At 33.4% G+C, this 26,050-nt stretch overlaps 1 protein-coding gene across 2 annotated transcripts in view; it reads left to right on the top strand.

The window, feature by feature from the left end:
- Positions 1-26,050, top strand: part of LOC100746926 (SAM and SH3 domain-containing protein 1-like) — a 376,143-nt gene that overhangs the window by 287,900 nt on the left and 62,193 nt on the right. For both annotated transcript variants that reach the window (XM_033319973.1, XM_012383825.3), the window contains exons 3-5: positions 3,423-3,611; positions 7,790-7,950; positions 14,837-14,883. In XM_033319973.1, the coding sequence (XP_033175864.1) occupies positions 3,423-3,611; positions 7,790-7,950; positions 14,837-14,883 (397 nt within the window). The remainder of the gene's footprint in view (positions 1-3,422; positions 3,612-7,789; positions 7,951-14,836; positions 14,884-26,050) is intronic.

The following is a 26,050-nucleotide window of genomic DNA, read 5'->3' as shown; positions in this document are numbered from 1 at the left end:
ACTGAATGGGAAACAGAGAAAAACCAAAGGGGAGTGAAAAGGGGAAGAGGGACTGGAACAAGAGCCCAGAGAGAAGTACGAGGCAATGGGTTCGTCGTATCAAACTGGTAGATTGGAATTCTAATTAATACTCGCAGATTATAGATAAGGACGCGAGAAGAGAGGAATCGAGGTGAAATAGGAAGGAAAGATGGTACAACTATGATTCGTTCCTCGTCCCTTTCATCTTTCACGCCTCTTCGTCGTCTCTTTAATACATTCTTCAACTTGCCAACTTAATCCTTCGGATGAATCACTGTTTCACAAATCTCCTATTTTCTGCAAGATATTCCTCTCTATCTACATACTTTTATAAATAATTATAAATTATAAGTTCGCTTAGAAATCTTTCGTGACAATATTATAACCGTTCAATTGAATACTAAAATAAATTAAAAGTCATTTTACTGTAAATTATCTACTTCTATATACTGTATTTTTATTGTCTGGCCACTTGGACTCATCATCTTTTAATATCTTAATTGTATCAAATTTTTAAAGTAATGGTTATTTCAAGAATTATTTAATCGTATGAAACTACCATTTAAACCTATTCAAATTGATAAATGAAATTAAGAAATAAAATATGTTATCGCTTTCTGAAATCAATTTTGTACAAAGTATCTTTTAATAACCTGATTTACATTAATCTTAATTATTTTCGTCTTTGAAGATACGCATCTTTATGTTCTGAGCATTACCACTACAGATTTTTATTTTCATTAAATTTTAGTTATTACATTCGAGTTTAGTGGTAGCAACATTGACAATAGCCTTCAATTTCAGTCAACGCTTTTCTTGATAGGTACTAGGATTAAATAAAACGAATAGTTGTTCCAATAGAAACTTAAAATACTCTGATAAGCACGTTTTGAGGAACATTGTGAATAAATTGTACTGCAGTGAAAAATCTTGACACTTGACACTCTTGTGTTTGACGAGTTCATTCCGCTCTCGATTCATCGAACGTCCATAAGCCAATACGTATTGCATGGTATATACCAATGTACGCTCTGCAGATCCCATTGTATGCATTATTGACACCTGCGTTTATCTGACAGTACAGTAACGATCGTAAATATTGAAGAGGCTAGATCTTGATATTTTGATCTCTCGTTTTGATTGATTCAGCATCCGAGTAAAACGAAACGTGCTCGAAGCTACTTATACAATTTTGTATCTGGTATTTTTATCGCGAGTAGTGTCGTCTATTGGCTCGTCAGCCAATATATTTGTAGCGAATTTTTATTCGAATAACTATTTTTCGTAATTTTGAATCACACTGTAAGCTTATTTATCGATCACAATTTTTATGGGAAGATGATATATTTATTAATTAGATCAATGTAAAAACAAAATAGTTTTTGTCATATATGTCAACATTTTAGAATAGGATTAAAAAGCATATAAAAGGATAACAGCTGATAAATTCGATTAGTTTTGAGATGCTATACTTGTCCAAAGATGTTTTAGATTTCAAACGAATATCAAAATGTAGCGATTTCATAAAAAAAAATTCGCATAACAAAATTAATGATTGCATATAAACTCTCTTCATCTTTGCAGATAATACAAATTCTAAAATTTCAAAATGCAATTGTTTCGTAGAAATATTTACGATCAATATCATTTGCTAAATATTTCTCAATTCCAATCTCATATTACCAACAGTTCTCTCAATATGGCTACAATCTTCAAAGTATCCATTGAATCGATCCGAACAGATTTAATATAAAACCAGGAACAGTATACGAAAAAAGACGATGGCAATTTTACGATATTCTTAATACGTACAAATTGTAGTATTTAAATGTAGAGAATATCCGCAATAACGGAAGAATATTTGACAGTCTGCAAGATAGCCGACAACGTCGAGCATATGGATGGCGACGCTCCGAGTGTAAATAAAAGGAGACTCACGCCAGACAAAGTATTCTCCTTCATCTCTTTCTTCGCGTTTTCAGTTCCTCCTCCGTCTTCCTCTCTTTCTTAAACTTATGAAAGGAAAGAACATAGCCAACCCTTCAATGGACGGTACCAAGCCAAATCGAGAGCCAGCAAAAGTGGAATTGTGAAATATTAATGCGACTTCCTCCAGCGTTGTACGTTGATCCTCTGCTCTTCTTCTTCTCCTTTTACTTCCTCCTCTTCTTCATCTTCCTCTGTTACTTTTTCTTTTTGCTCTCGTCTCTACCTCTCTTTTCCTCCGCTCTGTTTTCCTCCTTTCCTTCGTACTTTAGCATTTCCCGCGACTCCGTTGGTGCTCGTTGCACACATGACTACCTTTTCCACCTTATCGTATAACATGCCGACACACAGAACAACGAATATCACCGGCTTTCCATGTGCACCAGGTACATAGGTCTTCAGAAAGCTCCGTCCGGAGAAATGAATTTGTAAATCGATCGTCTTGGAAAAGAAATTCAAAGATTTCTATGTTTTAGGGGTATAGTTGAAACTCGTACTTTACTGTATTTTTGCGGGTATGTTATAAAAAGATAGGTTTTTCAAATATATCAATATACAATTAAAGCGTATTTTTGTAATTCGTGGCACAACAGGGTTTAGGGAGATTCTATGGTCCAAAATAAGGAGAAAATTAAGAGTAATACAAGCACATTAGAAGTTTTACTTTTTGAAAATTTGTTGGATATACGTGAATTAGACTAATTTCGAATTAGACAAGAGTGGACAGTTTGTAGAAGGAAAAAGGTATTTTTATTCGAAGTTCTGGGAATTATGAATCATGGTGTATAAATCAGAACTTCCAGAATTCATGCTCTCAGGTGTAAACCGTGTCATTTAAGAAGGTACATTTTTATGTTTCATCAGCGTTGTTCACCTTACTTCATCAACGGTCGAGTGACACATTAATATTGACTGTGGTAATTATAAGATATGATATCAGTGTGTCTTCCGACTCTTGAGAAAGATAACGAAATATTAGGATATATTCTGTCAGCAATAAATATTAAGATACTTGTCCTCGCCATCTTTATTTTCTAATTATTTCATTATAAATCTGCAATTTCATTCCCATCGTATGTATCATACAATATAAGATACTAAGTAAAGTAAAATTTGTTACACGTTGCCAATAAACGTAACGATGAGATGTTTTGATATTCTACTTATGACAGTATATATAATGTCCATCAAACGTGGTTTATAAATTTAAAAACCATAAAAGTTCAATATTCTCGATTGCAACAAATCATGAGAAAATTCATATTGTACCACGAAAATATCCTTCGAAAGATACTTTGTTCTAGTTAACATCGCTAGATTCGAAGAAATTAAATTCGTAGCAATTAGCGTATCATATAGGTACATTTGAAAGGCACGCTCCTTGATGTTTCGTCTTTTTCGGATGACTGTTTCAGGAAGGTGAGAGGGGATACTTAGAGGGACTGGCTTCAAGGTATGCAGACCTCTTCAGAACGCATTACGGAGACGTCCTGGAACCGCTTGAGGAGCTACGCCGCCGTGAAACAAATGCTTCTCCCAGAATGCCCAACACTCAACTCACTACCAGTCATTCACAGCCCATTTACGTGCCCGGAAAATACTCGGTGAGTAAATCCGTCTCTTTCTTTCGCTTCTTGATTTTCATCCTGTCCTTTCTATTTATCTTTTACGACTCTCTCTTCCTTTCCCGCTTTTGTTTCTTCGCTTTGTACGAATTCCCCTGTTACATATGCCACTATAATTACGCCTATTTTTCCGTTTCACCGTTAATTATAGCTCGTTCTAAAGTGCATAATAGTTTTTAGTCATGTAAGATCACGCGATAAATACGGGGCATTCTGTTTCTGTAGGAAGAGAAAGAAAATGTTACGGCTGACTTAGCTTTTCTCAACTTCATGTAGTTTCGTAGGAATGTCTATTTTCTAATTGCATTTAATGTATTTATATTAATACTATATTAATAGTAATATAATAATATTATAATAATAATATAATTATATTAATAAATATTCGCATATTTATGCGAATTCGTATTTTTGTAATAGAGAAAGTGGAATCTAAGTAGAAAATTGTCGTACGAAATATAATATTATTGTATTAAATGTAATACATAAATTAAATATCATAACGAATGCTATATTTTGGATATTTTATATATCTTTGCACTTTCAAATTTTCCATAAATACATGAAAGTTCGTAGTACATTAATTATATATTGTAATTATAGTTATTTCTATTTTTATAAGAATCTGTGAAAGTTGTTGCGCGAGTTATCGTAATTGAAAGAAATTAACTGAGAAGGAAACGGTAAGAGTTATGAGGTCCTTTATAATATAAAATACTAGTTCCTTTATGAAATATATGAATTTGTATCTAGCAATAGAAAATATTAAAAGAAGCTATCTGATTTGTCAAAATTATGAGATTTTATTGCATAGATAATTTCGTGTCGATTTAATCTCAAGTCCGTTATTATATTATGTTCTGTTTTCGAGAAAAGGGATAAAAAAGAATTAAAGAAACTGCTTCGACCACTCGCGGAGAGACGCGATCGCGAGGAAGAAGCACGTCAACGGGAGTCGTAGATTCCCGTTATGATTCGATAATCGACGCCACGAAATGATCGATCCCCAATTTCGGTTAGGATAATAGAGGTAGTTAAATTAAATATGACACTGATATAACAAGTTATAAATCACAGTTTATTCCAACAACTTTGTAAAGAAGATAGTTAAGCTGGCGCGTATGTATAAGTTAAGTGAGTGACTGATTTTAAGGTGGAAAGCCCGTCAAAAGATGTTAACTGTTTGAAAGATGGAAAATCACTGAAGTTCGGTTACGATGCTGTGGTGGAGGAAAGCTAAGGATGGGTGTGTCTAGTGCACAGGACTATCGGATTTGTTGATGACAATTTTGGCTAGGAGAGTGAGGGAAATAGGCTTCGTTGTTAATTGGTTATTTGTTATGGTGGTGAATGAGGAAGGATGCTAACCGCCCTCGAGATAAAGTTACTAGTGGGAGGCCTCATACGTGAGAAAAGGCAATTTTCCCGTGCCAAGCCGTGGTGGACAATAAACTTTAGAAAACAATTCAGTGAAAGAATATTTGTTCGGTCTGAAGGACCTTAACTAGAAAATTCCTGAAATTTATGGAGGGTACTTGAGACTATTGGGAGTACGCAGCAAGGATCTGAAGACATCTGACTGCCATCTTGCCCGCGGTGTGTGACCTGGTTTAGGTAAAGAGTCGGCTGACGTAATAGAAACTATAAAAATTCTAAACACCGCTCTCAAAAGTTACTTAGTGTAGTTATCCAAATATCTTCAAGTAGTATACACGCATTTTATCCAAATTCAGTGATATAAATCAAGTATAAGCCAGACCCTGATCTTGAAGATACAGAAATGTTAAAGGGTTCGACTCTTAATTCGAAGTGTCGTTTGTATTTCTAGCGTTTTCCCATGTCATTGGGATTGAAAATACCTGGATTTATTAAACACGTATCACTCGATAGGGAATAATCTAGTGACATTACATACCTTCTCTTTTACTCTTCAACTAGAATAATGTTAACAGAGATCAAAGATTTCTCAGCATAAAATAATAATAGAAATACATATGAAGTTTGACAAATTAAAAAATTTCACTATATTTAGCGTAAACATGTTTAGCGAATTCGTCGATCTACTAAGGAATGAAAAACACGCGTTTTAGCGTAACTACCGCATGCTAGGATAAATTCCTTAAATAGTTTCATCTGAAACGAAGGACATATAGTAAATTGTTGCAGAAATACGCAACAGGTGGATTTTCCGGTGAATTACTGTAATTCGACCGAATTGCTTATTGAATTTTGACATTACTGCATAATGTAACGCACCGCCAGGGAATATACGGTGTTTGTATTAAGGTATCGCTAATACACGCTCGATTAGGCTTAGCATTGCGTGTTAAATACATGTACGTGTTTCATGTGTAATATCGTATTATTTAATTGCGTGCACCATTAGTTGAACGCGTCATTCAAAAGAGAGATTATGTTTGAGTTATCCTCATGATTCTTATGTGACATGAGATTACAAATGTCATTCAATATTTGTTTAATATAAATCATAATAAAATTAACATTTGTTCCGTAGAACTTATGTATTAGCTTTTTTAAAAGAGATAGAGAGATGTTAATCATAAAATCAGAACAAAGTAAACAAAAATTCTAAGCGGTATATAAGTAATGTTGTTTTTTATTTGGCGTTCTTCTTTATCGAGTTTTACAGCATGCGCATACAGTATAAGTAGCAGCAAAACATGTAACAAATAATAGCAAAATGAGTAAAACTTGTAAGTAAAATTTGTATGAGGTTGTTTTCCATCTCAGAACGAACAATTAATTCTGTTGTTACTTTTCTAGTTGTTATGGCTATATAGGTGGGAATTATGCTTTAAGCATTTACGGTCCTTCTTATGAGGAAAATTGATTCAAACGCAGTCATTGATAAATGTATGTAGAAATTGGGGCTCTCTTTGTAAAATTACAAGCCAAATGGCACAGATTGCTTCCTCGCTGGAATTGTGAATCCCAAGTTGTGAATGGCAAGTAGTGTGCCATTCTAATTGCGAATATTGCCCGCTAAATTAATACTTTTGCTATGAAAAGCTAACCGCTACATCTCTCGTACTTTGTTGTAATAGTTTTACATGATATGCCGCACAATTTCGCTTGTGCACATGCAAAGTGAACTAACAATTAATGGATAAGGTGAACGTTTTATATAACGCTTAACATCGATGTAGTCTTATTTAGTTATTTATTGTAATTAATATATTCAGGGATTTCCTTATTTGGATTTTCTTATTAATGTGATCAAGAAGTAAGAATCCTTGCTGTTAAATGAGATATAAGAAATCAGTTTAAATATGTAGATTTCTTCTATAGATGAAATTTATCTTTCGCAACAAAAATACAATTACCACTTAGTTAATTTGCAATTCCTTTTTTATTACAATTGACTGATATGTTGCGTAACTTATCATTAGCTACTGTACAATTTTAAATATTAATTCCTTAATTGACGAGCAATTTTTATTTATTAAATTTCTTCGATTTACTGTAACAAAATGAAGAATTATATAAGAATACTTAAAGGAAAGAAGCAAAGGTTTGGAAGAAAAATAAATCACTTACCGAGCACTTAAGTTCTGTTCTTTGTAAGAGGGATTTAGCGGTAAGTAGTTCACAAGAACTAAACACTTTCCATCGTGGAATTGAAAGTCCTCCGGGGGCAACTTGCCGAACTGGTTTAAGGGGATTAACCGTGTAGATCCATTGATCCTATTTTAAATCAGTTATTGCTCGATGCTCAGGGTTTCCACGTGGTTAATCGAGTTTTCTATCGATTATCGATTAAGGCTAATCTTTTCAGAGATCTATGGAGTAATTAAGTATTCCTTGATAAAATCTTTGTGTATTCGAAAACATGCTCTAATAACGGAGATCTATTGGACTTTCTTTTATTTGTCTTTCAAATTATTATTAAACTGTGGTAAATATTTGTATCTGTATGAGAAACTTAAATATACGCGAACATATAGAATTATTAATTTAAAGCAAATATTTGGAAAATTTGAAAGCAATTTCTAACTAAATATTAAAGAATTATAACAAGAATCATTGAATGATACTATTCCTTTTCTTCTTCCCACTATAAATTCTAGTATCGCGCAAGCAAAAATTCTTTCAGTAGAAAAAGCCAGAACTAAAGAATGTCCCCTATTTTTGTCCAGCCCTCGAGCTGTCTGAGCGATAAGGAAGAGGACGAAATCTATGGCTTTGGATACGGAGTATTCAGCAGGCAGATGCTTCAACAACGACAACAGAAACTTGCTCTTGCCGCACAAAACACCACTGCAGTAACGCCAGGTGGACATCAACAGCCTTATCAAAGGTAAGCTACGATTATTCTACATTTGAGAGATACCATTCTTATCTATAATATATTCTGAAAGGAAAACGGATAGAAAGACTTTTGTCTTAGCGATATGTTAAAGCGATAATTAAACATCGAATGTAAGTTTGTAGTAAATTCTAGTAAATAGTAAAGTATATTATTGCTATATTTTTTAATAGAAAGTTTCAATTTCCGTCTTAGCGACTGCATAAAAAGATAGTAAATGTTAATTCTAATGATTAATTCGTCGCCAATTTGTAGACTTTTGGTAAAATTCACATACTGCTACAGCTTCGAATCGACCAAAGTGTCCGAATACTTACGAACGATAACGTATATGGATTTTCGATGAAATTTGGAAATTGTATGTTTGTGAGCTCTGTTTACAAGCTACGGTTAGATTGAATTAGCCGAATACTCATCCAAGCAACTAATCACGAACAATGCTTAACTGGTATGGCCTCTTTATTATACATAATTGCCCATTGTTAAGTGGCTTACCTGATCCGAAATACCATCTGTGCGCACCTTTACGCCAGCTGCTTGATATTTAATTGCTAATTAACCAACAGACTGCTGCGCACACTCTCCATTTTCTGTAGTTCAGAATCGTGAATAGAGAAAGAGACAAAGGAGGTCGTTATTAAATTCCATTATCTTGCCGCTGGCATTATCTGTTTTCGTGCACGCGCGAATAACCATGGTCCTGAGCCTGTGAACCTGTATTATTCTCTTCTTGCAGCCACGATAAGCGTGTTTTTGTGACTCTCTCAGCTACACTTACCTCAGGCAGTTCTCTGACTTTGCTAAACCACGATAAGCTCGGACGATTTGCTCTCCTGAAGATTCCAGACTTTATTTACTTCATAAATACATTGACATTCACTACCGAATCAATTACTGTGCATACCAAATTAATTCTCGCATTTTCATAATCCTTTGATATAATTGCCTCGTTTCTTTCATTGTAGAAAAATATATAAGGGAAAGAATTTAGATCTATTATATAAACTCCCATGTGACGATTTATTGCATTTTAATCTAAAAGTAATTACTATAGAAAAATATCAAAAAAGAATTTAGGCGATTTATCGCATTTTAATTTAGAATTAATTAGCAAAATAAATTTAGATTTATACACTTCACTGTGTATTCACTTTACTTTAAACAATTCACTGTGATTTATTGCAATTTCATTTGTAATTAATTGTTATATTAATGTTATATATTAAAGTTATATCGTACAATTTTTCTATGGAAAGGGATTGTAATTTTTAATCTTGAAAATTATCTTCTTTAATAAACATATCGTACTAAATAGCTCATAACTTCATAATGATTTTTATTTACCAGCTTCAATAAATTGATACATTGATATATTATCTACGTATCTATTTATATTGTAAATTGTAACGAAAAATGAAGTTGCTGTGAAAATAAATTCCTATATTTCAAAGATAAAAAAATTTACATAATATTACATGAAGGTTATACACAAGTCTTGTTTGAAAGCAAGAATGTTATTGTTTATACAGTGTCTGTGGAATCTGTAGATTTTAATTTAAAATTAATTAATGTCTGATGTAGTCTCGAGAATTTTCCATAACTTTGCCTGAGCGTATTTTTAATTTAAGGAGTTAATGAAATATAAACCTGCACGAGATGCTATTTCGTAGAATAATTATATAAGTGGGCATTGGAGTTCATCCAATTCCTGCGTGTAATTAATTATTCGTCGGTGACGATCGATTGACGAGCATTTTACTGAATTAATTATATAATTCTGTACCTTAGTTCCAGGAGTGTTATGTGATGTGCTATTATTATATATACGATAATGAAATATAGATCGATCATTTTATTGTTCACAAGATGCGTTAGATATTTTAAAATTTTATTTTAATACTTCCAAATATAAAGAAGCTGCAATAAATTGCTTTTTCTACTATAATCAGTTTGTATAAAGAAATATCTTTCATATTTCTTCTTTTCTATTCGTTAATCGATTATAAAACATTACACAATTTTATAGAAATTCTATTTTAAGCTCAATATATTGAAATGTAACAACTCTTGAACTCAAGAATTCTTGAATTGTTTATGTATACCATTTAGGAAAATAATGAAGAATATGAAGTTTCAAATATAATGTAATTTGTCATAAGATATTATTCGCAGTCTGTATAATTCTTTGTCAAATCAAATGATTGGAATTGTTCAATAGCATAAACAGACGGAGCATAAAATACCTCAACCACTGAGTATCACATACCTAATGATCCATGCTGTGTTATACAGCACTCGTATAACTATAAATTCACCTAAAACGCGTAAACTTTCACCTAAATCTGAATATAAATTAATTGTCAAGTACCAACTAGTTTCTGAATACTAATTCCTGAGTCCTTTTAACTATAACAATATGAATTAATGTAATGAAGCTGTAATAATATAGTAATCACAAATAGATTTCGTTGTTGCAGTACTTAATTATTTATTTCTTAAGTAGATGAAGTATTGTACAATATCTTGTACGTTATTATTAGATTCAGTGTAACACAAACGATGATCATAGAATTCATTAGCGTCAAGATACACGTGTCCGATTGACGGATGGATCCTGTTTACTAATTTATAGTTGTAGATACGAGCGTGGGATCTTCGTTTGTCACACGGTTAATGATGCATTCCGCGATTGCACACCAGCTACTTCATCATGTTTAAAAGATTACGTTTCGTTAAAGCCTTTTTCGCAGTTAGATTTATAACCGTTACTAAATCGCGATGTTTCCATGTTCCATTTCTAAAACCGTCTACGATAAAAATTAGGCGAAAGCGTAGTGTTTCTAACTTTCTGCTTTGTAATATCCGATCTTCGATTTAGATTAATGACGATAATCTTGAAAATCAGAAGTAATATCTTTTTACTAATAATCAAATCTCCACGTGAAATTATGAAATCAAACGATCTTTATATAAAACGTTTCTTCGTGTCTCAATAGCTAAAGAATTCTAAAGATTTAAAGGTCTTTAAAGTACAAAAAACTGTAACAAAAACTCGAAATATTCCGGAAAAATGTAATATCTAAAAGTCTGGACCACAGAGTCTCAATAAATTCTTCTTTTTCTAACTGTCTCGTTATGTAATTTATGACGTTATGTAATTTGTTCTACCGCTTTGGATGTATTCTTGTAAAAGTTTTATTAAGTGGAGAAATTCACTCCAGAAAAGTTATGAATTTTCGGACGGTGTCTCTTAGGGCATTATCTACGCCCTCTGGGACCATCTATCCATTAAAGTTCAGGTATGCATTGTTCAAATGCTGATAGTTATGAAGTTCTCTACTGGAGATCGTCCATTATCGTCGCCATGTGTGTTCAGTTCTTGCTTGCAACTATAACATTACTATTCATAATTGCTGTTCAATTGGGAGATATACACGCCTGTTCTTATTGCTACTAATTGCGAGAACTGTCCTTTGATTTTCTTTCTCCTATTTTTTATACGAGGCTCTCAAAAACCAAATTGATCAAATCTACTAGTGCTGAATTTTTGTATTCCATTACACAGATGATATTACATAGATACAAGATTTATATTCAGTCTTTAAAGAACAAATTGTTTACTTCTAAAATTTCATTTATCTCAAGAGAATGTCATAAATAATAATAAATTAAATAATTTAACAAGGTAAATTTAAGAAGATATTGTTTGTAATATTATTATGTTTTAAATACTTTTTATTATAATTTATGTTAAATCGATTTATGGTTTTTGACCAGCTCATACATAGAAGGATTCTAATTTAACGAATTTTGTACTTTCAAAAAGTTTATACACGTGTGTAGCAGAATTTGGTTTCAATGTTAAATTTAATTTAAATCCTTCAGATTCAATATCACTTATTACAATTGAAAACCACAAACGAAAAACCTGTTACTGAATTTCGAAGCTGTTCTCTTGTAAAAAGCGGAAAATGTGACTTACCGTATTTTTCTCCTATATTTTCTCCTATATTTATATATTTCTCACTATATTATCGCAGCACGGAATTAATACTGACTTCGGTGACTATTAAAAACGTTATACAAGAAGTTGATAAACCGTTATGATTTAATGTCGATAATTAGGCATTGAAGCCTAAGTGATATAAGAAAATTATTATTTTATAACGGTGGTGAATATATATAATGATATAGTAATGATCTTGATCTTATTAAAGGTTACAATTATCTACGAATATTATTCTTTCATTAGTCAGGTTGTCGTGACTGAAACTATGATATCGTCAGGAATTCCATGGACGATCGTCTGCTTTCGACGAAGTAATGATGGAAGCTACGATTTATGCGTAAATTCATCCGTTATTACAAATGTATCGCGCGTGATTATACTCGAATCACGTTAATGCGGCATATTGAATACGTGCCGTTTCTACGTCTCTATCCAAATGTCCTCTGCACTGTTAACCATATACGTGGTTTTTCTCTGGAAAAATTAAAAGTACGTCCATTAAAAAATTTTATTCAACAAATTATACTATAACGAATAAAATATTAATTACTAAACGAAAATCTATTTGTCCTTCCGTTTTTAATTAATATTCGTATATACGTACTTCTATGTATATAGATTATTGTGTAAGAAAATTATATAGGAAAATTTCAATGTGAATCTCTAATTAAATTTCAGTTTAAAATAAATTTCAGAAAATGAGTGTAATCCAGATATGAAATTAACGTGCGACTTTTGGAATGAAAATTTCCTTTTTCGAAATCTATATGTGATATAAATATAATATGTATTTAAAAAATATTACTATTTTCGAGTAATTACGATCATATCGTTGAGAATTAACGATCTTTTACAAATTCGTATTTTTATTTGTGCGTCTAAAAGAATAGAACTTAGAAGTAAAAATTTCTTTTGCCTATTAACTATTATATTAAACCGTAGATGTTTCTGCATCTATAAGATAATTTGGGAGTTCAAAAATACAGAAAATGCGCACGATACGTAAAAATATATAATATATGCAAAGAATGAAACTCGTTAGAATACTTCCTGGATGAATCATTATTAGATTCCGTTAGTCTAGTTCCATTCATCAAAATATAAATTTACATAAACATCTACAGTCCAATTACTTTTTGAATATTTTACATATTTCTGCATATTACGTGTATTCTGTAAATCGCTGTACTTTCGAATTCCCCAGAAACACCCACAAATCCGTAGTACAGTGATCAGATACCAGCAATAAACTAGATGGTGTAACGAACATTGTCCGCTCGCACATAAGCGATTCAGGGACAGTTCGGACAAGGGGTCACTCGAGGTAATCGTCACATCTTGCTCGACTCAAAAGGGAAGAGAACGGTAGAGTTAGTAGAGCTAGTGAGTGAGCGAGAAAGGAGACGCGAGAGGAAGAGAGAATCATAGAGTGGTTCGAAGAGGGGTTGAACAGGAATCGCAACATGGTTTGTTTGTTGAGATGTTAGCTTTTCGTCAAAGGGCGCTATTAGTATGCGGTTAGTATTACAGAACGTTGTATCGGGACACATGGATACCACGTTGCCATCTATTACTAATTCTCTGGCATGTAGACTGTCGATCTAGCCGATGCTCTCCATCTTCTCCCTTTCCTTTAGCCATACGCATACGTTCGTGCCCTCTACGAGACTTGGTTTGTGTTCCCAACGATAGATCTCTTTGTAGAACGATCGATAGAATCGGGGAACAGTTTTGTCGATCAGACCAATAAGACGATTAGTCTTGCTGAACACAATCCTTGGTGCTAGCCGGAAATCATTGTACACGCATTCCAGCATGATCTACCGTTCGAGATCACCGAGACCCCTTTACTCTGCTGAGTACTTGGAATACTTGGACAAATACCGTGGCTTAAGAGGACAAGATGGCCTGTGCCTTGGCTACAGCCGCCATTGCCATTTGTTGTTTCTCGCGCCATGTTATTTGCTCTGTCAGCGCGGAATATTTTATGACGTGTGGTTACGCATCGAGGTAGATGCGGTTGTTTTATTGAATAATCTAAGTGGTTTCATAGAACCGAAATTAGCATAGGGCTTTGGAAAATTTCTTTTAATATTTTATTCGTAGATGTTTTTCATGCACTTGTGGAAGAACTTAAATTTGGAGACTGCGAGCAAAAGATATGATAAGCAATATTGAAATTCGTTAATCGATTTCATATTAGTGCAACTATTCCTTTGTCCAATTTTGGAGCTAAATATGTGTTTTTTTGTACTCTTTAAAATTTTGAATATATTGTAATATTAGAACGTTGAAAATATTAAGATACAATGCTTATTCTAATAATTACGTTTTCAACTTTTAAAAAAGTTCGTGTCAACTTACTAGATATTTTTGAAAACCTTGCATCTTTTGAGTTAACAGGTTGTTTATTCTCAATTACCTCATATTAAAATCCTCCTGTTCGATCATAAAGTAACATTTAATCCAGAAAATTAGTAAAAATGTACTCATCATATTTCTCTCTTGTGGTCTGCAAATATTTAAATATTTATTTTTATCATATTACTGTAATTCTAATTGGTCATGTACAGTGGTATTCATCTCCATATTAAAAGTCGATAGTGTTCTAGTGTTAATATATGTATAATGAATCTCTGATTATGTACAGACAATTCAAGCTAAGAGAAATTGACCGGAAAAAATTGGTATGCTATACTAAAATTAGAAATGGCCAAAGTTTCTTTCTATGTTTGTAATTTTCGATCGCTTCTTCGCTTTTAAAATGAAAATTGCGGAACTTCGGTTAGTAACCAATAAATTAGGACGCAAACAGTATCCCTGCTTTAATTGTTAGCATATTTTAACCGTAATTTTCCTCTGTTCCAGTTGTCTGAGCCCAAGGTCTGCGCTGTTCTACGAGTTCCCGCCTAACGGTAAGTCGCTTGGTTGCATGGACTTCGTAGGTTCATTTGTCACTGTTTAAGATTTAAAAGAGACTTGGAGAAAACTCCAGTTCAGTAATTCTACGAGTGCCTTTCATTTGCCAAGTAAAAGTAGGACGTATTCATTGTTTCAACCGGCAAAGACAAGCAACTGGATGAGAGTACCATATTATTAACAGACTGGCCCTATTCGTGTTGCATAAATTTCAAACGAATCTTAGTTCAGGATGTCGTTAGACTGAGATATCTAAAGGAACAGGAAATTTGAGAATGTATATGTGAAAGGATAACATCTTGCTTCCTTGATGTTTATAGAAATTCTTGTCGAAACTCCAATGATAATAACAAACTTTTAGGAAGTTAGTCTATCTTTTTTGATAACATATAGGTGCTCTAAGATATTTCGTCGATTTATGTTTCAGAAACTTGTTAAGTAGTTGGTTAAGCATAATATGTTCATAAGTAACTGGTTTGGAGCTATATTCTGAGAGCCATATTTATTTTTAATTAAAGTATGGTGAAACTACGTTAATTGTATATATCTATTAAAAACAACGAGACAACGAATTGTAGAAATATCAGGTTGTAATATATATTCGTCTCGTTTTCTCCGATTAATATAATAGAATAATGCAAATAGGACGAATGTATATTACAACCTAATATTTATGAAGTAAAAGACTTTTTAAAGTTTTTATAGCAAGAAAAGGTAGGAAATGTTCTAATATTTTTCTGAATTGAAATATGGTACATGCATTAGCATTTACGTTTCAGGTAGCAATCGATTATACAAAAATGTTTCTGTTACAACTCATCGTTTTGATTCGATTTTCAAACGACGCATTTTAAAATTCGTTGGGCTTTATATTTCACAACCGAAGCAACAAAAAATGCATATATGTTTTATGAACCGTTTCCCTTGTTTCGATTGCCTCTGCGTGATTTCGAAATATGTTTGTCAAAACTCGGGATCGTTGGTCGATGAATACGACTCACAGATTTAAATATCAGGATAAAGCAATATATTCCTAATTTTCTTATTTTATTGCCTGCATCCTTGTTTTTAATTCTTCCCTTATATTTAAAGATATATCTAGTTTATTATATCCTATACATATCACTTGCATGGGAAATAAGAAAGAAATATAATAATTTCATACAAAGAAATATTAAATTCATTTTGGTTGGTGTATAAAACATTTCAAATTGGCACACCATTCTAATACTCGTATATTCATACAAACAATGATTTTCGAAATAAATTGAAATGCGAACAGTCATTGTAACGATTCATATGTATGTAGTATTCTCTCAAATGTGTTGTTTTTTACATCTATCAATCTGTTTAACGTACATCACATCCCAGACCTTTTATGAGTACTTAATGCGCAACGTTGTACAAAAACTGAAAATCAAACAAAGAAGGAAATTGAAGAACAAAAATATAGCCAATACTTCGTCAAATACGCAAGAAGTTTCTCCAGAATACGTACATACAAACAATTTACATATATTACACATTAGAAAGACAAACAATTTTCGTTAAACTTGTAGATCTATTGTCCAAAATCGGTTATATCAAACTATTAAATACCGTCGTTCGAAATAAAAAGAACAAATTCATAATCAGTTTTAAATCCATATATATTCAATAGCTTCGTATAGAACGGAATAACAGAGATACACGCTGCAACCTTTATTTTAAAAAACTAACTTTCATCTTATTCAGAATTCCTAAAATGAAAAGTATTCAGGCAGAAATATGTTCGCCATTTAAAGTATATTATAATTGAATATAGGCATTTAAATAGAATCGCAATTATTTTACGAAGTTGTTCGTTCTGGTTGACCTTTCAATTTAGTTTTGCGATGTTCTTTAATGGAACAGCATAATCCGTATCGTATTATCAAATGCGGTGGCATTGTAAAGCAAACAGTTATGGATATCAGTAGGTACAATAAGTGGTCGCGAGGCGGAGTTTTCATCCGTAAGAGAGAAAGAGAGAGAGGGAGGGGGGTTAGAGAGAGGGGAAATATTTGGTCTGAATACAGTCCCGGAGTTATTTAATGCGTTGACTAAGGTTCTACACGGTGCATGCATTCACCGAAGCGGTATAGAGGCTTATTCCAAGAAGGAACGTTGCTCGTTCGTGCACGTCACTCCCAATGAAATATATCTAAATGGTGCAACAATGGGCTAGCGCGCTCACGATGGTACTCGGCCATCTTCTTTCCGTGCTACCATTCCAGGGAGACTGCATCGTTATGCGAAGTTCGCCACGCGCCTTTGAAATTCTCCGCTTGGCGGAGATCGGTCCATTTTATGCGTGCAGCTGCCTCCGCATATGCCTACCCTTGCGTGTCTTTACTCTATACAACAATGATGTCCTGTATCTTATCTGTTCGCAGATTATGCGAATAGCAATAGCCACGGACCTACGTGTTTATAACGGTGCGCACGAATTGCGTTTAACAGACAAAGCACTACGATATAATTTTACCGTGAACCACAAGAATGTTCGTATACGTTCTTCTTTTTCGAAATATCTTTAGGCGCTGATGCGATGCGCTGTAAGTCACAGTGTCGTAGTCGACATGAGTATGCTAATTATAAAAATTAATTTTAGTTCTTTCCTTACGTCCGTAATTTTTTTGCATTTCATCAGGTACTTTCACAATCGAAACATAAAATAGAAATATCAAAATAGACTCATGGTCGACAGTTAGAACTAAATCAGAAGTAAATTTTTTGATAAACGTTAAATCCACTACTTAAAATTCAAAGTAATTCATGAAAACTTTAAAGTGTGACACTTTCTGGCTACTATGGAAATATCGGATTCCTGACCTTTCTTACCACATTTCAAAGTGGATCGATCAGTGAAAATCGAAGAAAAAAGAGCGGAAGAAACGTCTTATCATCATCCTAGGTGTATAAAAACACTTCAATCCACAGTCGATTTCCACGGCTGCAGCGGTGCAGCAGGAACGCTCTGGAACGTAGTAATATCGAAGGTAGACATCGAGCACGAGAAATAAAATCAAGAAGAAGGGCCGAAATGGCCGCGTCGTATCATTGGAATTTTTCAAGATATCGAAAAACACTTTAGATCCCATATTGGAGAGGCAGTTGGCGCGCAAGCCAAGGAGGTTAGCATTGATATTTCATTTCTATTGACTTTACTTTCTATCCTCGCTCCTTCGGCCTCACCATTTCCATTGCTATGAATATATAATTAAGAGGAACGTCCTCTCGTACTATTCGTGAACGTACAGTGGCTCACGAAGGTATTTCAACACTTGCCACAGAAAACGTTATACTGAAAATTCATTCAAGAAACCATTCCAACCGGTTACACTGAACGCATATATTTCGCGTAATTATCGTTCGACCTTTGCAAACGGCGAATAGTTGGCTGAAAATAGTAAAACGTGGGTGTCGATTGCATTTTAACGAAGCGTAATCGCGGAATTCGCAATAAACAGCCGGCAAAGGTGTTCAGGCGCGCGGAACTTATCATCGCATAACAATCGACTTACTGGTGCATAGCATGCGTGGGTCACCCGATTCCAATCTAAGATTTGGCGTACAGCCGAAACTTCTCAAAGGTTAACGATCTTCTGCTCGCATCGAGTAAGAAATCGATCGATAGCTCTCGCCCGTTCGCAACTTTAACTCTGCGCCTCCCCTATCTTTGGAACTTCCAATATTCGTACAGTTTCTGGTTGGTAAAACAATTCATTGTTATCGCCGGAACGCGTTACAAATTGTTTTTAAAACGATTTTTCTTCTTTCGTCCTATCGAAAGATTATACGTAACACGCTGTCACTTTACGAACCCTACTCACACGAACGCTACACGATCAGACCTTGGAGCAATGTGCGACAACAGAGAACAGCATACTTTACACAATCGCAGGTAAGATCGTGTCGTGAACGACCGGCATAAACGCCGGTTAAATTTGAAAACGGCGATCGATCAGAGAATATGATCGATGTCTTCGACCTATATATATATATATATATATATATATATATATATATATATATTGTACGTGCTATATAAAAGATTTAAAAATTTCATTGGATCAATAATAAGGCGCGACTGTTATGATTATATTGAAAAGTATTGAGTTAAATGTTGGGCTGAATATCTGCCGGATTTTTCAGAGTCCGTGAATATATATACGTCGAAATAATTCGAAATTTTTCATGAGATGTACATCAAGTAATTGATTAACATATCGATATCGGTTTATATTGTTTAATGATATTCAATCCAAATATTTTAATTTCATTAGCAGTTGATGCATATTAAGGTGACTTTCCATCAAAATATACATACAGTAGAACTATTTTGAATATTTGCATAATATACATTAAAAATAAATATCCAGATACATAAATGCTCTCGCGAAGTTTTCGCTTATTCCTTCAGAAATATTCCAGTGTACTGTCGTCAAATAAATAATAAGTAATTCCAAAGTCTCTGGAGAAACGTGTGATCTAGCAGTTCTGTTTTACTCTCACGTAGACAGTTCGACAAAGATAAATCAGATTAGATTAAGAACGTGCTCTAAATGGTATGCGTTTAACAGTAATTTCATGTAAGAGGCGTCGATGTCGGATTGTTACAGGCCTTAGCTGCTGTCACCGAATACAGCAAGCTACCGAATTCAAGCATAGACCAAAACTTGCGAAGCTTGCCGGAGTACGCAAACACGTTCGCTCAGCTTGCTTGCTTGTTGAGCGAAATGCTTCAACTGCGACAAAGCAAGTGTTTGTTTTAACAGGAATCCAAGAGATGGTTAATTGCAACAACACTGTGCAGGGAAAGACTAAGAACAATCGATTGGATTGATTTTTCATAGAATTTAAAATATTTTATAGAAGCTACACTGCACGGAATAATCGAAGGGTAGTTACTTTGAACGGTTGCATTATATTAATCAGGTTTCAATATGTTTGCGTTTAATTACATTTATTTACGTTGCAATTATTCACAATATATTACAATTTTATTCGTATATATCAACTTCGTACGCAAAAAATATTGATTTTTAAAACAATCATTTTAAAAAAGGACAGATATAAGAAGCTGATATAAAAATTTCAGTGAGATGGAAAACGATCCTCTAATCATTTTGAGCAGTGTACTGTTCGTGAATAATTTAAAAAATATCAATGAGCAATGAATTCTTGCGAAATTGTGCAGGTGGTATAGTCTTGTCGCGGAAGCAAGTCTGATGAACTGCTTATTCTTACATGTGCGTTTTAATAGTGAACACATCAATGCTCTTTGGGGCTATTAATTTCTGCACCTGTTCAAGGAAGTTCAGCTGTTCAAATAAGGAATGAAATAGCCAACATGTATTTCCTCGAGGACCATAATTTCCCTATAACAAATACATTATAGAATCGTCACGTATATTGTATACAAAAATTACACTGTAGCTTGAATTTTCACTTTATACATTTAATTTATAACTACGTGTTTATAATTTTAATGATAACTTATATTACTAGTATATAACTATACTATATAACTAACTAACTAATATTACCATATACCTAATACTATATAACTAATATTAGTTATATATAACTAGAAAAAATTTTTCTATATTTATTTATTGCGCATATACACATACATATTCCGTGTTGCGTTAGATATAGTATTCATTGTAACTTTGTAAAAACGCGTTATAAAATATGGTCCCTCTGTTTGTTGAAGAAAGTAGAAAAGCCTGCCTTGTATCTATATATAGTACAAACTATTTTGTACCAGTGAGCCTGAACGTACGTCTGAAAGTTTCGGAGAGAAGAGAATCCGCTTGCAAACTCGTTATCTTAGCAATCATATACAGGATATACAAAAAAATTCACCGAAAGTCGATGGAATCGTTATTGCGAGTGTAATTTCTTTGTTCTCTGTTATTTCTGTCTCAAACTTATATCGAATTGATCGGAAGCTTCATCGTCTCTACAGAACGATCTATTGAAAACCACTCAACCGGTTATATATTTCTCTTCGTTGGTAAAGGCCCCTTTTCGATTATTTTCTCGTCTTCGGTTTTTCTCGTTTACTCCGCAGGAAGTACCATCAACCTTTGATCTATCTTTGATGCAATCTGCTTTCGTTTTAAATAAAATAAATTATTCATCTTCTCGTTAGCAAAGCATCGATATATATGAGCGATTTCCAAATCAAATTCTTCTATTCCATTTCTTGGAAGTTTGTTAAATTAGATTATCAGAGTACATAATTATTGCTTAATTCATCCAAAACGATTAATCTCGATCGAACCAATCCATTTCTCTTCAAGAGAAAATGCCAAGGAATGTTGTAATATTTTCTACAGGTTTTTAAAAATATTTTACCGAAAAAATTACGAAATAAAAGTTAAAAAATCTTAATTTATGTCTTTACTTGTTATGTAGGATGATCTGCAATTATACTAACTGATAGAGGAGTAAATGTCTGTAAAGCTTAATTTGAGTTTTTGGCACCCAACGCGGCGTGAATATCTGCACGCCCAAATTAAGGGAAATTCCAACTTGTTCCATAGTCGCTTGGCACGCTAGGCAATCACGGGTACCACTACGTACAACTAACTGGTAGAACAATGCTGTCATAAACCACCTCCCTCCCTTGAGGAACATTTTCAAAATTCAATACAACCTCATCCCGGTCAGTGTGACCGTGTCAATCAAAAAAACGATTAGGTGCTTTATTTTGAAGAAATTTTCACCTCTATGACAAACATGCGCAGAAAAAGAAATGTCATGTAGTCAGTCATATAGTTATGATTAATCACTAATAAACGCGGAGATATATATATATATACTTTTTAGTTAATATTCAGTATTCCTTCGAATTACAGAGTCGAATGTCACACGTTGTATTTATAAGATTCAAGATAACCTTTGTATCTCAATGAAATAGTAAAACAACACGAAACTAGTTGTTACACTGTATCTATGTCTTGATACCATGCGACATTTGAAACAAAAGGATTTCATATAAAAAAGGATTATAAGTAGGCAACATAGTACGATTATCCAACTAATGTTGAAATAAGTGTAAAGTTTCAATATTTGAAACTTTTGCTTAAAATCGTTGTAAAATATTCAAAAACTAGAGAACACGAAGAAAAATATGTAATCGTTCTATGATATTTGCGCCAGAAAATAAAAAAATGTTTATATCTAGATACTCGTTCGTGCACGCTATAGTTAAGAAAGTAAACGGTCACGCGAATTTTATATATTTTGCCCTGGAAGTCATGATAGATTGAAATACACTGCACCAACATTTAATTTCTGCAAAATATCACATTTGCGCGCTTGTTTTCTGACAATATTACAAGTCGTTTTTACTGTTAAAAATTCGATAGTGCATGAAATTTTATCAGTCGTAAAAGTTTAGTAAAAAGTTTAGTAAAAATTTAGTGGGTTACGATGATTACCGTGCGAATCAACGTGTTAAACGAATGCGAATACGAATATTTCAGAAATCGTTCATTTCAAGGGCGGTTCAACTGTTATTTACAGTGTCGCAAATAATCGAATGAATCGGAGTTGGCCGCAACATCGCTGTCCATTAATGGATAATTCAGGCGTGCCGTTAGTTACTCTACCTACTCGATCCTCTCGCTCTATGCTGCGACAGTATATTGTATTAGCGTCAACACATCCGTTTATTAGCACCGACAACAGCACCACCTAATTAGCTACCTTTGCGCCATGAATGTTAGCTGGAACGAATTATCATGCTTCCAACTCGATGCTTATCGTCAAGCTAACTCACCAGATATGCCAAATACACCTCTGATACTCGTGGTTGCTTCTCTTACGACACACCTAACGTCTATTACTTCACTTGATTACCTAATCGACATAATTATCTGTTTCGGTCAAATGGTCAAATACGTTAGTAGTAATTGGTTGTCATGTAGCAGTCGCTGCGCAATTAGGTAATGCCCCAGCCATTGTCATTGCATATTCTGATCATCTGATCATCTAAAATCCTTGATTCTATATGGATGTATGAGAAACTTGGCTAAACAGCGTGGCAAATATTTAAATCGGTAGCAATATCTGCGTTTGATATCAATGTCCTTGACTCTTTCGACTTTGATAATGTATCTGTAAGTAGTAATCTTTGGATTAGTCAATTTTGGGATACCGGAGTAGCAAAGTTATCATCATATAATTATACCTATATAATTTTTCTTATGACTTCGTAAAAATATACAACTAACAATATATATATATATATATATATATATATATATGCAATTAACGTACTGAACTATCTAGATAGCGAATATATTCTAATTTTCTAATTTTCCCCCGTAATATACAGTTCATACGTTTATTTAAACAGCGCGATAGGATAATTAACGCGTGCTCACGTTTTGTTGGAAATTATTTGCATAAGGCGAGAAAACAAATGAGTTTTCCATGTAATAATCCAGGCGTGTATTTCGTGAATTGCAAGTTACCATTGTATCAACACGAATGACGGTTCGGCGAGTGCATGAGTCTTGCTGCAAATCATAAAGAACTTTTAAGTCAGACTTTATGCTCCTTAAATCGCCTGTTCCCAGCTGTTGCAAACTTGTCGGCCGGTTATAATTCCATAACAAATGTCTCTAGCTTCATTTCGAGGATCATTTGGTCGAAGTAAAAATAATATTTGATTTAACGGACCTGCGAGACTAAATAAACAATCCAATTTATGTGCACTTCGTCGAGCACAGTTAGAGAATATTGTTTCCTCTGGCTACGAAAAAGTATAGAAAGCTAGATTTACATCGAACTGTAATCTCTTTTTGCAGTTCTTTTTTCACGTAACTATTTTAAAGAAAGAATTTCTCTATCTTGAATAGAGTTTCAAAGAATATTAATAATTTTTATGATGTGAGAATTTTGTGTAAAAACTAATGTAATATGACCATATAACTCTCTATGAGGAGCTTTTTTCTTCTGTATTTAATGAAAAAAATAATTGTATCAACAAGTGTCAGCAAATAATACATCAAAATTTTATAAACAGTACGCTTAGAACAATCACGAAATTTCTAAATATTACTTATCCAGAGGATAGTTGAAAATTTACCCTCGATAATGCATTCTGATCTAAGTCGATATCAAAATTTGTTCTGAAGATATATTAACATTTTAAAGTATAACTGCAAGTCTATAGAACTATGAATGATAGACCGCAGTAGTTTGACCAACATCTTTTGCAGGAAACGCGTATGTTTAATAGTAGCAATAGTAAAAAAAAAAAGACCGTAGACGCTGTCTGTCACTGACCAACGCATTGTTAAGCAAGTTGTGATTGGTTAATGACGCGGCACGAGTGAAAGGACCGAGCGTGTGAGAGAGACAGCGATAGAGAATTGTTGAACAATTCGGCACTCCTAACGACGATATCTCAATAACGGAAAGTATGATCGAAACGGAACAAAAAGCATTTTGCAGAGGAAGGTTTACTATTTTTGATGACTCCAACTTGATTCACAAAATTTTCATTAATTTTGTAACAGTAATTGATTAAACCTTTAGTAATTCTAATAGGTGTTACTTCCGTGTTTAAGGTTTATCGGAATAAATATGTATATTTCTTGAAGAATGTCGTTCATAATGTTATTAGAGCTATGTGAATATTGAACAATTTCTAATAAAATATCAATAAGGTTGGTTTTAAAAATTTTAGACAATTGAAAGATCAATTAACGAAAGTGAGTACTTCTTTACTTATTCGCGAAAAATTTACATGTTTAATAGCAATAAAAATTTGATCGGAAAAATAAGAATATTTGATTAGAAAACTGAATGCTGTATCATATTTCTAACAATAATTTTTATTCTTACTTTGACAATCAATGGAATACTTTTCAAGGAACTATAATTTTTTATCCGTTTATTTATAATAAACGTGTCGTCCGTATCTGTTGTAGAAAACATACATTAATTTTTTAAATGAAGTAGACTGCGAAAAATCGTCTGACCTATCCTCGATACCGCCTACTGGGCTACGAATCCACCAGAAGCCACTACTATTCCGAGGAGGATCGTTCCTATTTTACCAAAGTGGATAGCGAACAGGCAGGCAAGAACGATACATGTAAAGAATACAAGAGACTCGCGGGACTATGGGGTCGGAATGTCGACTCGTAATATCGAAAATATATAGCCGTGCCTGTAACCACAAGTCATGTTCAATCGAATGAATCGTATGGAATAAAAATAAACCTGCCCATCGGAAACGAAAGGTCCAATACCGTTTTCTTTATCGCAGGGGGCCACCGGAACGGGAAGCAACACAGCGAAGGAAGAAGAGACGTCGAGGAACAGAGTAAAATGCAAAAGGCAAAATGAAAGGTCGAGAAGAGAAAGAAGGAAAGAGCTAAGAGAAGCCGTAGAGGGGCTCGAACAAATGTTCCTCTCCGACACATGCATCAAATCTTAAAGTTGCGTGAGAAATAAAGCCTGCTTGCTCAGCGATAAGCAACGACAGAATCACTCAGTTTTGTCTTTTATCGAATTTCTGTTATCTATTAATTCTCTATAAAAGAATAATCTTTTATAGTTTTACTTTCTACTTTTTTATTTTTATATTCGAATGATTTGTATTATATTTCTAGAATAGTAAAGATTTCCTTTTTCTTTTTTTTTCTTTTTTGAGTAAAGGTAGAAATGTGTTTGTCATTTTAACTAGTTCTCAGATCGCTGATAGTAAGTAATGGATAAAAACTTAATTAGTATGAAACTCGATCAATAATTTTAATATTCTTGCATTGTAAGGCAGTCGTCTGATAGGAAAATTGAAAAATACGTGAAATAAAATATATTATATGTGTCAACGATCTATAATCTGAAACGAAAATTAAAATATGAAAATTAAGATTAAATAATTTAATCGAAACCCTTATGAATCATTTGTAATTAAGTCAGAATAAAAATATTTATTATACTATTAGAGGTAATTTATTATCTATATAAATAGAAAGTAGACCTTTTAACGTTAAATAACAATTAATACGTAGAAATAGGAATTTTACGAAACATCAAAGTTCAAAGAAGCCCTTAAACCAAGCGAAAGAAAAGGAATTAAGGTAAATGAAAGCAGAAAATGAGAGGAAC

The sequence above is a fragment of the Bombus impatiens genome, unplaced genomic scaffold, assembly GCF_000188095.3.
Source record: "Bombus impatiens unplaced genomic scaffold, BIMP_2.2 scf_0222, whole genome shotgun sequence".
NCBI lineage: Eukaryota > Metazoa > Arthropoda > Insecta > Hymenoptera > Apidae > Bombus > Bombus impatiens.
The sequence above is the reverse complement of the archived record's forward strand: the minus strand, read 5'-3'. Positions and strand labels throughout refer to the sequence as shown.